Source organism: Girardinichthys multiradiatus, chromosome 18 (assembly GCF_021462225.1).
Source record: "Girardinichthys multiradiatus isolate DD_20200921_A chromosome 18, DD_fGirMul_XY1, whole genome shotgun sequence".
Taxonomy (NCBI): Eukaryota; Metazoa; Chordata; class Actinopteri; order Cyprinodontiformes; family Goodeidae; genus Girardinichthys; species Girardinichthys multiradiatus.
In genome coordinates this window covers 50933241-50947351 of record NC_061810.1, presented here as the reverse complement: position 1 = coordinate 50947351, position 14111 = coordinate 50933241, and the positions used below count along the sequence as shown (strand labels likewise).

Sequence of the window (14111 nt, the reverse complement as noted above, 5' to 3'; positions counted from 1 at the left end):
AACTTTGTGCCTGTTCGGGACGACCTCCTGGTCGCTCGCCTGAACTTTGTGCCTGCTCGGGACGACCTCCAGGTCGCCTGCCTGAACTTTGTGTTTTTGTTTCACCTGCACCTAACTAATCTGTCTTCTTGCTTCACCTGGCTCCATAAATACACACCTGTTCTGTCATTCGTCGCGGAAACATTTTATCAATCATGCTCATGTCTTGTTTTTCGGATCATGCCGTGCCTGTCATGCCTGCCCGTTTATTGTTTTGTTCCTGCCTCTTCCTGTGAGTGAGTTTTTTGTTAATTAAATCCTTTTTCACTTACCGTCATGCTGCCTGCTTGTCTGCATTCCGGGGTCCTACGCTGCACTCACCCTGCCTTTACAATGGAATAAAATGTGAGATCAGTTTAAATATGTGGTGTTGTTCTTGAACTCTGACTGTCAAGTGTTCATCAGAGAAACAGCCTGGGGGAAGTAACTGTCTCTGTGTCGGCTGGTTTCTGCAGAGATGTTAACAGCCCTTTTCCTGACCCTAGCCCTGTCCTAGATGGAGGGAGGGTCAGCCCTGATGATTCTCTCTTCAGACTTGATTGTTTGTTGCAGTCTGGACCTGTCCTGTTTGGTGGATGAGCCAAACCACACTGAGATGGACGAAGACAGGACAGTCTGAATTATGGCAGTGTAGAAGATGACGAGTAGCTCCTGTGGAAGGTTGGACTTCTTGAGTGGCTTCAGGAGGGAGTCTGCTGGACCTTCTTACGAACATCGTCTATGTGTGGGGAGCATCTCAGGTTTCCAGAAGTTGTGGTTCCTAGGAACTGGAAGTGGTCCACATCAGATGCAGTGTTGTTGAGGATAGTGAGGGGGGTTTGTGGGATGTTCTACGAAAGTCCACCATCATCTTCACAGTCTTGAGTGGGTTAAGTTCCAGTTGGTTCTGTCCACACCAGTGTACCAGCCGATTCACCTCCTGTATGTATGCCAACTCATCACTGTCTTGGATCAGTCCAATAACAGTGGTCTCATCTGCAAACTTCAGGAGTTTCACAGATGGGTCCGCTGAGGTGCAGTCATTTGTGTAGAGGTACAAGATGAGTGGGGAGAGATCACACCCCTAGGGGGCACCTGTGCTGATGGTTCTTCTGCGGGAGAAGATGCAGCCCAGCCTCACCATCTGCTGCCGGTCCTTCAGGAAGCTGGTGATCCACTGACAGGCGGAGGCCGGGACTTTGTGCTGGATAAGCTTCTGGTGGAGGATGTCAAGGTTGATGGTGTTGAAGGCAGAGCTTAAGTCCACAAACAGGATCCTGGCGTACATCCCTGGGTGGTCAAGGTGTTGCAGGATGAAGTGTAGTCCCAAGTTGACTGCATCATCTGCCGACCTGTTTGCCCAGTAGGCAAACTGCAGGGGGTCTGGCAGGGGCCTGTGATGTTCTTCAGGTACTTCAACAAGAGACGCTCAAAGGATTTCATGACCACAGACATCAGGGCGACTGGCCTGTAGTCATTTAATCCTGTGATGGTGGGTTTCTTGACTACTGGGATGTTGGTGGAGCGTTTGAAGCAGAAGGGAATCTCACACAGCTCCAGCTGAATATCTCAGTGAACATGGGTGGTAGTTGGTCAGCCCAGACTCTCAGGCATGATGGGCAAATATTATCAGGTCCTGAGGCCTTCTTTGTTTTCAGGCACTGAAAGATCCTATTTGCATCTTCCCCTGAGGTCCTAAGTGCATGCAGGGGGTCTAAAGGTACGGAGGGGTGGTTGGTGTATGGCAAGAATTTGTGTCTGAATGAGATGTGGAGGAGTTAGGTTGAGGGGTGAACTGCTGCTTTTCATACCTGCAGTAGAAGCCATTCAACTGATTTGCCAGGCAAGAATTCTGCTCAGGGTTGGGGGAAGGTCTCCTGTAGGCAGTCAGGTTTTTTACACCATTCCAAAAAGCTGAAGTGTCTCCATGTGAGAAGCTTATTGTGAGATCTCTGCTGGCTGGTTCTGGCACTTCATTGTTCTCAGCTGCAACTCATCCAGCTAATGAGCTCATGGCTTTTTAAGACAGCTGCTGACACAGTCTGTTGCTGGAACATAGTCTCTGTTATGTGGATTTCTGTCAGCCTGCCTGATCGCTTGTTGTCCTGCCTTCCTGTCGATCTGCCCATCTGTCTGCCTGCCTGTCGCCATATGGAACTCTTCTTCAGGAAATCTGCACTGTAAATATTTCCACCGCCAGAACACTCTCTCTCTGCTCGGATCCTTGGGGCTTCCTCATCCTCTGGCTTCTAACAACTCTAATTAATGATACTTATCTTTAGCTTCTCATTGTAGCTTCACTTTGCTGTTTTGATCTAATTGGTCAATTTGGTCCTGGCCTGTTTATACATGCCCCGGTCCCCACTGGTGTGAGTCTCTTCCTTATCCCTGCCTCAGATGAGGTGTGAAACAATGTTTATTGTTTTTGTATGTTTGTTTGTATGCAGAAGGTCTTGGTCTGCCCACACGTCCTCACGGAAGCTGATGTATGATGTCACCACCTCAGTAAGTTGGTTTAAATCAATGGCTGAAGTTTTAAAAACAGTCCAATCTGTGCAGTCAAAGCAGGCTTGTAACATCTGCTTTGACTCATCATTCCACTTCTTAACAGTCCAAGCCACAGGTTTGGGAGCTTTTAATTTCTGCCCGTAGGTTGGGATGAGATGGACCAGAGAGTGGTCAGAAAGCCCCAAATCAGCCCTGGTGACAGCATGATATGCATCCTTTAAAGTTGTGTAGCAGTGCTGGGATTTTAGTGCAATTTAGCTAAATGTGCCAAAACTGTGCCAAAGGTGTTTTTCATCTCATAAGAGGGAATCTGGTCAAATAAAAGTGCTGATTTACTCTGTAGAACTCCTTCTGCATATGACATAGCCTTTGGTCATGACATTTACCCTGTATATCATCAAAATGCATTCTTTTATCTCCAACTAGTGGAATTTTACTGAAAAAAAAAGAATTAGCACCGAAAAACAATGTGAAAAAATGTGCAAAAACAATTATTAAATTGAAACTGTATAAACAAATGTGCAAGAATAATTAGCAATAAAAACTAAATAAACAAACTTGGTGACCACAAGAATTTCTTTCCAGCTGAAATGGTCCTTTGTACATTTGAATTGGTATTATTGATTATGTTCTGGATGGTGCTTGCACTAAAAACAGTTTCCACAGGGTCAGCGGTGACCATGATTTTGTGGTGTCAAGTCTAGGTCTTGGAGGATCCCTCTGAATAATGTAGGAGCTTGTGCCTCAATTTCAGGCTCACCTGGAGAGTGCCACTTGTCCTCGTTGTCATCACCAGGTCTAGAGGTAGTCTGACTCGCCCGCTTCCAGAGTGGTTTACCTTTCTTTGTTGGCTTGGATGAGCTGCTCCTTTTTCTTGGGACAGAAGGTACCTTGTGTTTCATGGGCCTTGAGGCACTATGTAGCTGACAGGCAGGTGGCTCATATTGCAGAAACAGAAAGATATATGCTGAACCTAAATTTATTTAAATGACATGCTAAAAATGAATTTGTATTTGACACTGACTTATAATAAGCTTAGGAACATAATGGTAACACTGTAATGACACATGATGTTTATTTTGTAACCATAACCGTCTGCAGAATAGACTTCTCACCTTGAAGAAGAAGATATAGCCTCAACCAAAGTAGTGAAAGGCTGGGTCCTATAGGTGCCAGATGGTCCTGCCTCCTCTTGGTTGTAAAATTATAGAACATTTTTTATTTTCGACTGTACACAAAAAACAATAAAATAACATACAAAAGCAATGATGTAATTCTGTAACAGTAAAGTGGTATTGGTAAAGTGTCAATGACATAACAGCTATATAACAGGCCTTGAACCAGTTCCACAAACAGGACTTGCAGTCCTTTTGTTCTAAAGGGGAGACTAAAATAACTGGTTGAATCAATCACAGTAAAAATACTGACACTCCACACAACAGTAATTACAAACGTAAGCAACGGTAAAGCATTGTTCAAATAGCTGACGTGATGTAAAGTTGCTGGAAATAAAAAGTAACACTAAACCTTACTGGTGAACCTGGTCCCGTAGAAGTTTCTCATCTGCATCCACTATAAAATCCACTCTGCTGTCTGAAGAATCTTCGACTTCGAGCTCACTGCCCTGCAAAATTGTTTCTAAGGCTTACAAATTGTTCGTTTTACTCTTCTGTGACATTATAATGTTTGAAATTCACGGAAAAAAAACGAAACAACAAGCAAGCTATGTGCGTAGCAGTGCTGCTAGCAATGCTCACACAGACATCGAAAAGCCTTGTCGCACACCACACACTCTTGAGCTCATAAACAAGATAGTACTTTGGAATCTTACATTCACATGCAGCACTCCATTCATGTGACACGAGGGCCGATCAGAGAGACAGTGTCCCAGATGGATCCAGCCATTAGCAGCCTGAAGGGAGGAGAGTTGGGGTGCAGTGACTCAACAGTATTGGTTGCTGGCCTATGTTACTGATATAAAATAAACAATTTTATGAGAATGTCTATGCAACTGATGCTGAAACAATATCTAAAACATAACCCACAATATAAAGTATTATAACCAAAAATCCACAAAAAAACATGACAGATCCAGGACGCAAACTTGCACTTCCCACTTCAGAGGCATTTGTCAAAGCTGCTAGATGGGCAACTCAAAATCATATACATTTTACAGTTCATATTAGTAAATTAGAGATAAGGAGTATTATCAAGAATAAATTGAAGAAAGAATGGCAGAAAAGGTGGGATAGGGAAAGTAAAGAACGATGGTTTATACTTTATAGGATCAAAAAGTCAGTCGGAGAAATAAGAACAGGAAGAAGGAGCAGAAAGGAGGAAAGCGTAATAAGATTAAGATTTGGACACACAGGACTGAACAGTACACTTTTTAAAATACAAAAACATAAGACAGGAAAATGTGACCATTGTGGGGAAAATGAAAAAATATAAAAAGTTATATTAGATTGTCAGAAATATGAAATAGACAAAAGATATATGAGAGAATTTGAGAAAATTAAAGAAACGTTTAATATAGTGTTTAGACGAAAATTCGGAATGAAAGACTCACCTTCACCGTCTCCACCTTCCAATGACTCTTCTGTGCGTCTCCCGGCCTTCCAGTCAGCATCCTGTCCGTCTGATTCTCCATCCAATCACCTTCTGACGCCTTGCTTTTAAAGGACCTTCAGCTATGTTCATCCTCGATTGTCAGCTGAGCTCATCAGCTGTTATTCAATTTAGTTTATTTATATAGCGCCAATTCACAACACATGTTGTCTCAAGGCTCTTCACAACAGTCAGGTTCATACATTCCAATTATAACCCTAACAATTGAACAGTTCAGTCAGTTAGTTTTTTATTCAAATTGGATAAAAAGTTTTTCTATCTAAGGAAACCCAGCAGATTGCATCCAGTCAGTGACTTGCAGCATTCACTCCTCCTGGATGAGCATGTAGAGACAGTGGACAGTCACTGGCGTTGACTTTGCAGCAATCCCTCATACTGAGCATGTAGCGACAGTGGAGAGGAAAAACTCCCTTTTAACAGGAAGAAACCTCCAGCAGAACCAGAACCAGGCTCAGTGTGAGCGGCCATCTGCCACGACCGACTGGAGGTTAGAGAGAACAGAGCAGAGACACAAAGAGAACAAAGAAGCACTGATCCAGGAGTACTTTCTATGGGAAGGAAAAGTAAATGTTAATGGATGTAGCTCCTTTAGTCGTTTCATCTAGAAAGAAAGAACAGATAAACTCTGAGCCAGTTTTCAAGGTTAGAGTCTGAAAGAGAGCACATAGAGTTAGTTACATTAAAAGCTCAGTCAATTGCCAAACACTAAAAGACAGGGCCATATGGATCATCGGTAGAAGGTGAGAATTAAGTTGTTGCCAGCAGAATCTTGGACGATTCCCCTCTCCAGAAAGGTGTCACAGGTAGACACAGAGCCAGGCCAGGTGTAGCTTCTAGGAAGAGAAAAGAGAGAACAAAGTTAAAAGCTGAAATAACAGAAATAATGCAAAATTGGAGAGTAGTGTGAGAATGTAGCGAAGAGGGTGAAAGTGGTCGTTATGTCCTCCAGCAGCCTAAGCCTATAACAGCATAACTACACAGATAGTTTCAGTTCAGATTATTTAGTTAAACGGCGCTTATTTACAACAATGTCGTCTCAAGGAACCCCACAAAGGGTCCCACTGATGGTCATTGTTATACTAAAAACCACAAGGATTGGGATACCTCCCTCTGTCAGACTGATTATAACCATTGGAAAAGAGAAGGGGTCATACAGGTAGCAGAAATGGACGCTTTTTCTGGTCCCGCTCATCTCCCTGATGCGGGTCCTCAATACATTAACCTGGTTTCCCTGATTATGCTGTCCCCAGAAGTCGATAATAAAATTGCTTCATCTGAAGGCTTCACAGCTATTTTTAAATCTGCCGATCCTCGCCTGTCCAAGGATCTTTCCTTCGGTAAGTTTGTAGCTGCCTTCAGCATTTACAGGGACACTATTTGCTCTGTTTACCCTCACCGCCGAGTGCAGCTCGACGGTCATCTTTCCCTCATCACAGACCTTCACCTCTCTTACCGCCGCACCCTCTTCTACCAGTATCATAAAACCTTTGCCTCCAAAGCTGCTTCCACTCTCGCTCAATCTGGTATTCGCCTAGATTGGTCCGTCCTGGACACTGAAATACTTATCATGCTCACTCAGGCTGCTGCCTGTTTCTCTTGTGGCATGCTCAGTCATCAGAGCTCCCTCTGCCCTTCTCTTCCCTTCTCCTCCAATGCACCCTCCCGCCCTCAACCGCTCCTCTCATCCGGCCCCCAGCCCCTGGATCGCCGAGGAAGGAAAATCGAGGTAATTCATAATCGTCCAATATGTAACAATTTTAATGAAGGTATCTGCTCATTTTCCGCTTGTAATTTTCTTCATATTTGCAGTTTCTGCAAGGACGCTCATCCCAAATTCATCTGTCCTCGCTGCTCATCTCTTCCCAGAACCTGTCGGGGTTTAAAAAATGAATTTCCCGTTACCGCTCGACTCCTGTTAATGTTCCAGAATTGGCCCTTCTCTTACAATCCCACCCAGATCGCTCGTTCACTGATTTCCTCATCTCTGGCCTCTCTCACAATTTTTTTATAGGCGTTCCCCCCTCTTTCAGTCCCACTCTTGTCTGCCATAACCTCCAATCTGCTCAGCTTGAACCTGAAATCGTGGCTCAATTGCTGCTTAAAGAAACATCAAAAGATTACATGATGGGCCCGTTCAAATCCACCCCGTTTTCATCCTTTTGAGTTAGCCCCTTGGGAATCGCCACTCGGAAATATTCGGGGAAGAAACGGCTCATTATTGATCTCTCAGCCCCCCACTCCGGCCCGCAGTCTAGCATTATTTCTATTATCCCTTAACCCCCTTTTCCCCTCTGTTATGCTACAGTTGATCATGCCATTGCGCTTATTAAGGTTGCGGGGCGCGGCGCTTGGCTCCCTAAAGCCGACATCGCAGAGGCCTTTAAAATCATGCCGGTTCATCCCTCTCAATGCCACCTGTTATGGGATCACCGTTTTTATTTTGCAGTCAGGCTTACCTTTGGTTGCAGGAGTAGTCCGTCTCTGTTTAACAAGTTATTCGAGGCTCTCTGCTAGATCCTCCTTAATATAGTTAGGATCCCCTCCGTTCTCCACTTCTTAGACCACTTCCTTGTCATCGACACCCCCTCATCCTCCCCCGGCCCCTCACTCCCTTGACCTTTTAAGTTATTTCAGCAGGTTGGCGTTCCTCTGTATGCCGAGAAGATGATGGGCCCAGCAAAAAAGCTCGAGTTCCTCGGTATTCAGCTGGATTCGGAAGACATGATAGCCTCTTTGCCCGAGGATAAGCTGTCTCGCATTCGGGAAGTCTCCCAGTCTCATGTTTCCTCCGTTGTCGTTTGCAAGAAGCAACTTCTGTCTTTCTTAGGCCACCTCAATTTTGCTATGAGCATCATTCTCCAGGGATGTTCGTTTATATCCCGTTTGCTAGACCTCGCTTACTCCGTCCCCTCCCTGCTCAATTCTGTGACTTTAGGTGATGGTTGCCGCTCAGTCCTGAATTTCTGGTCCCGTTTCCTCAGGGACAGGAACGGCATTTCTTTCTTTTATGATGATCTCATTCAGTCAGCAGATTCTATTAAGTTTTTCATGGACGCAGCTCCGTACGTGGGTTTTGGGTTTTTTTTTCAAGGGGAATGGTTCGCGGGCTCATGGCCCGCCTCCTTACCTCAGCATGAATCTTCGGCATTCTATGAAGTCATACCTATAGCCGCAGCATGTTGCATTTGGGGTCACCTCTGGAAGCGGAAACGCATTGCAGCCATGTGTGACAACTCAGCGACAGTTGAAGCTTTAAACAAAGGCCGCTCTGCTTCAAAGTCGATAATGCTCTACCTTCGCCGTATTACAAGGCAATCTGTCCTAAATAATTTCATCATCTCAGCCCGTCATGTTCCTGGTCATTCTAATGCAGCTGCTGACGCTCTATCCTGCTCCAAATTGCAGGTTTTCCTCAGGCTCCGCCCATCAGCCAACCCAATTGACATCCCATGTCCATTCCTTCTCACTAAGACCTGAAGCTGGATTAAATCCATCTCTCCATTCACTCCTCCAATCCACTCAATTACATTGTATGTCCGGTTTAGCCCCTTCCTCTCTCAAATCATATTCATTCTTTTGGCGAACCTTCGTTAAATTCTGTTTAGCATATAACACGCCCCTCTACCTGGTCCACATTCCTACTGTCTTAGCCTTCCTAACCCACTGTTTTGAATACCGCCGCTTTAAGCTCCCCTACATTCGGAGTCTTTTAGCTGGTATAAATTTATTTTCTAAACAGTTCCTCCATGAATCGGCTCCCGGTCTTTTTTCAAACCATTCTATTAGGCTCATTCTTAAAGGCATTAGCAAACAATGCCCTCCTCAGTCCAATATTTGTAGACCCGTCACTCTTCCTATCCTAAAAGTGCTAATTTCATCTCTCCGTTCAGGCCCCCTCTCCGACTATCTTAAATTGCTTCTTTTTAGTGCTTTTCTTTTAGCATTCTGTGGTCTCCCCTTCTAATCTTTTTCATCCTTCCAGGGATTTATCCCTCTCTGATCTGAAATTCTACCCAGATCATTACAAACTTTTTCTCAAACATACCAAAGGAAAAGGTCCCTGCTTCATTTCCATTGCCCGCCATAATGGCCCTTTTTGCCCATTCCTGGCCATGTTCAAGTTCGTTCTTAAGAGACAGAAACTAGGCCCTCCTAGCATGCCCCTTTTCCTCACTCCAGAGAAAACCCCCATGACCTCATCTTGGTTTCTCGAACATTTCAAGCATGTCCTAGTTCAATGCGACATGCCCCACCATCAATTTTCAGGTCATTCCTTTAGAATAGGAGCAGCCAGTACTGCAGCAACCCAAGGTCTCTCCTCAGCCACTGTACAGCAATTGGGTCGCTGGTCCTCTTCATCCTTCTCTTCTTATGTTCACCCGGAGTTCTACACTGTTCTATCTGCTCAACGTTTTCTCAGTTCTCAGGTAAAAGTTCCCTTCAATTCCTGGCGGTGATTGGCTTTATCCATCATTTATTTTTGCTCAAATCTTCATTTATTTTCAGATCTCTTCCCTACAGCACCTACCAGTTGAATCTAATCTTTCCCCCTCGCTCTAGATCTTGTATGATCTATTAAAGGTGCTGTTCTATTTGTTTTCGCCCATCTTTAATTGGAGGCCGTTTATTCCTTGTCTTTTTATGTTTTAATTAGATTAAGTTTATTCTCCTTCCTGCTTTCTATGGAAGCAAATCGTTACCATATTTCAAATGAAAAAGCATTTTCAGAAATGCTTTTTCATTTTAAGAATGTGGCTGCATAAATTTAATTAGTTATCAATAATCCTATTTGCATTTTAATGTTCTTCTTCACGACTGCTCATTCTTTCACTTAATCAAAATGAAAAAGAAAAATACTTTTGAGATTTATTTTTCAAAATATGCCCCAGCAAATAGATACCAAAATTCAATTTGAAATGTAAAATTCAAAAATGAAAAAGCATTTCCAGAAATGCTTTTTCATTTTAAGAATGCGGCTGCATTATTTGACCCATAAATAAAATTAGTAATCAATCATCCTATTTGCATTTGCATTTTCTTCTTCATGACTGCACATTTTATGCCATAATCAAAAAGAAAAAAAGCAGAAATTGCTTTTTCGTTTTCGTGGTCTGCCCGTAAAGTCCTGCCCAGAACTAGAAAATGAAAAAACATTCTGAGCTGCGGGCGCAGAAGAGTGACGTCAGCAGCCGCTCTTCCTCAGCTCCCTGCTGACCGAGCTACCCATCTTGTTCGGTAGGGGGCGCTGTGTACGTCTGCATTGCATTACATTGTAAACGTGCCGAGAAATTGATTGAATTGCAGCAGGACCGAGCTCAATTTGTGGCAGTGGCAGGCAGAACTGGTAGTTCTGGTGGCAGCCTTGTGGCCTGGGACATCCAGCATGTTTTTAAGCATTTATTTATAATTTTCTGTGAGTGACAATTCAGAATAGCCTCTCTATAATAAACCGGCTGTTTGTGCAATAAATTATCATCCTTTCAACACGTCACACAAACACATAGTGCTATTTATTTTCCATGTCAAGTAAATACAATCACCTTATGTTATGGGTCTAAAGCTGTTTATTAAATAATAATCAATAATGAAATCATTATTTAAAGGTAACAGGCTATAACAACAATGACATCCCATTTGCCGATAATCAGCATCAGCTTCCACAAAAACAGCGACAACCGCATTGGCAAGCTTTTACGGCCGGTCTGGCACCTTCTGGCATCCTCGCGGAATCCCCTGCCACCCTGCAGCAGGCTGTGGCAGCTCCGGTGGCAGCTTCGGTGGCAGGCTGTGGCGGACCTGCCACAGCCTGCCACCGGAACTACCAGTTCTTCCTGCCACTGCCACAAATTGAGCTCGGCCCTGCTGCAATTCAATCAATTTCTCGGCACGTTTGCAATGTAATGCAATGCAGACGTGCACAGCGCCCCCTACCGAACAAGATGGGTAGCTCGGTCAGCAGGGAGCTGAGGAAGAGCGGCTGCTGACGTCACTCTTCTGCGCCCGCAGCTCGGAATGCTTTTTCGTTTTCGAGTTCTGGGCAGGACTTTGCGGGCAGACCACGAAAACGAAAAAGCAATGTCTGCTTTGTTTTCTTTTTGATTATGGCATAAAATGTGCAGTCGTGAAGAAGAAAATGCAAATAGGATGATTGATTACTAATTTTATTTATGGGTCAAACAATGCAGCCACATTCTTAAAATGAAAAAACATTTCTGGAAATGCTTTTTCATTTTCAAATTTTACATTTCAAATTGAATTTTGGTATCTATTTGCTGGGGCATATTTTAAAAAATAAATCTCAAATGTCTTTTTCTTTTTCATTTTAATTAAGTGAAATAATGAGCAGTCTTGAAGAAGAAAATTAAAATGCAAATAGGATTATTGATTACTAATTTCATTTATGAGTCAAACAATGCAGCCACATTCTTAAAATGAAAAAGCATTTCTGGAAATGCTTTTTCATTTGAAATATGGTAACGATTTGCTTCCATAGCGTTCTGCGTTTTCGTTCAATTTATTTTCCAACCCTTATTATAGACCATTATTATTGTCACTTCATATCTTCATCTGCATTTCTTTCATGGCATTTTTAGCATTCCAAAATGTATTCATCTCACTTAAATGTTCTTTCTTTATCCAGTCCTATTTCCCATTTTTACTCCTTCTTCCCTTTATTTACCCTCTAATAGGATGAGCTTTGGTAAATAGGTTTTGCCTTTTCCTGTTTTGAATTAGTTTCTCTGCTGACTATCATAGCGACCAGAAACAAGCATCCATTTGATGATGACATCAGCCTGTTGATGTGGGAGGTCACTGAAATGTTTAAAAGCACCAGAGGAAGGTTTAAAGTTCAGTTCGAAAGAGCTCACTGTGTCGGTGAAATAATGTGATGAATTTAACTTCTTGCTGTTCATTTGTTTCTTCATCTGAACCCTGACAAATATCAATGATCACATTTCAGGGGTAAAGTCTCCAGGAAAAAGTAACATTAGTGTCTAACCTACGTGAGTTGTTCTTGAACACATATTTCATACTTTATGAAGCAGAAGGAGCACCATAATGAACTCAACACAGGTTTCTCATTTCACTCTTAGTGCTTATTTTGATATCAAACAGTTGAAATACTTCATATTTATGCTTGTGCTGTTTTTGTATATTTTAATCCTTGGTTCTAATATTCTGCTGATTGTGGTGATCTGTGTGAACAGGAGCTTACATGAACCTATGTACATATTTCTGTGCAGCCTGTTTGTGACTGAACTGTATGGCAGCTCAGGCCTGTTTCCCTTCCTGCTGGTTCAGATCCTCTCAGATGTTCACACAGTTTCTGTTCCGCTCTGTTTCTCACAGATTTTCTGTCTTTACACTTATGCAGCTGCAGAGTTTTGTAATCTAGCCGTCATGTCTTATGACCGATACCTGGCCATCTGTCATCCTCTGCAGTATCATTCACTGATGCCCCTGAAGAAAGTTGCAATTTTAATTGCAGCAGCCTGGATAACTGGCTTTTTAGTGGTTACTACGACCAAGTCTTTGAGTTTCACTCTGAAGCTCTGTGGAAACGTCATTAACAAAATGTACTGCGACAACTATTCAATAGTTAAACTGGCCTGCTTTGATGTTACAGTCAACAACATCTATGGACTAATTAGCGCTGGTCTCACTGTTTTTATTCCATTTACTATATTTCTCTACACCTATATGAGAATCCTGAACGTGTGTTTTTCTGGGTCCAAACAGACCCGGCAGAAAGCGGTCAGTACCTGCACTCCTCACCTGGCTTCTCTGATTAACTTCTCATTTGGTATTTGCTTTGAGGTGTTGCAGAGCAGGTTTAACATGACCAGTGTTCCTGATGTTATAAAAGTATTGTTGTCACTCTACTATATAACATGTCAGCCGCTGTTCAACCCTCTGGTGTATGGCCTCAAGCTGTCGAAAATACGCAGCATGTGGAAACGTTTGTTTTGGATAAAACAGAAATAAAACCTTTTACTTCTGTTCAGTGATTCAGTTTGATGGACCTCACAGTGTGTATATGTATATATATATATACTGCTCAAAAAAATAAAGGGAACACTTAAACAACACAATATAACTCCAAGTTAATCAAACTTCTGTGAAATCAAACTGTCCACTTAGGAAGCAACTCTGATTGACAATTAATTTCACATCTTGTTGTTCAAATGGAAAAGACAACAGAGGGAAATCTTTGGTGATTATCAAGACACTCAATAAAGGAGTGGTTCTGCAGGAGGGGACCACAGACCACTTCTCAGTACCGATGATTTCTGGATGATGTTTTGGTCACTTTTGAATGTTGATGGGTTTTGCCAGGATTGGTAAATTCACCACTGGTGCCCTGTGGTCTTCACAGATGAAAGCAGGTTCACACTGAGCACATGTGACAGACGTGACAGAGTCTGGAGACACCATGGAGAGAGATCTGCTGCCTGCAACATCCTTCACCATGACCGGTTTGGTAGCGGGTCAGTAATGATGTGAGGTGGCATTTCTTTCTCCATGTGCTCACCAGAGATAGCCTGACTGCCATTAGGTACCGAGATGAGATCCTCAGACCCCTTGTGAGACCATATGCTGGTGCGGTTGGCCCTGGGTTCCTCCTAATGCAGGACAAGGCTAGACCTCATGTGGCTGGAGTGTGTCAGCAGTTCCTGCAAGATGAAGACATTGAAGCTATGGACTGGTCCGCCCGTTCTCCAGACCTGAATCCGATTGAGCACATCTGGAACATCATGTCTCGCTCCATCCACCAACGTCACGTTGCTCCACAGACTGTCCAGGAGTTGGTGGATGTTTTAGTCCAGGTCTGGGAGGAGATCCCTCAGGAGACCATCCACCATCTCATCAGGAGCATCTCCAGGCGTTGTAGGGAGGTCATACAGACACGTGGAGGTCACACACAATACTGAGCCTCATTTTGACTTGTTTTAAGG

General features: G+C 43.3%; 1 protein-coding gene across 1 annotated transcript; it reads left to right on the top strand.

Annotated features, from left to right (window-relative positions):
• The first annotated feature begins 12213 nt into the window (after positions 1-12213).
• On the top strand, positions 12214-13140 carry LOC124884488 (olfactory receptor 11A1-like). Its single transcript, XM_047392425.1, has one exon. The coding sequence runs from the start codon at positions 12214-12216 to the stop codon at positions 13138-13140; it is 927 nt and encodes a 308-aa protein (XP_047248381.1).
• Positions 13141-14111: the final 971 nt, after the last annotated feature.

Excerpts from the sequence above, each read along its gene's own strand:
- LOC124884488 (XM_047392425.1), top strand. The coding sequence starts at position 12,214 with ATGAACTCAACACAGGTTTCTCATTTCACTCTTAGTGCTTATTTTGAT.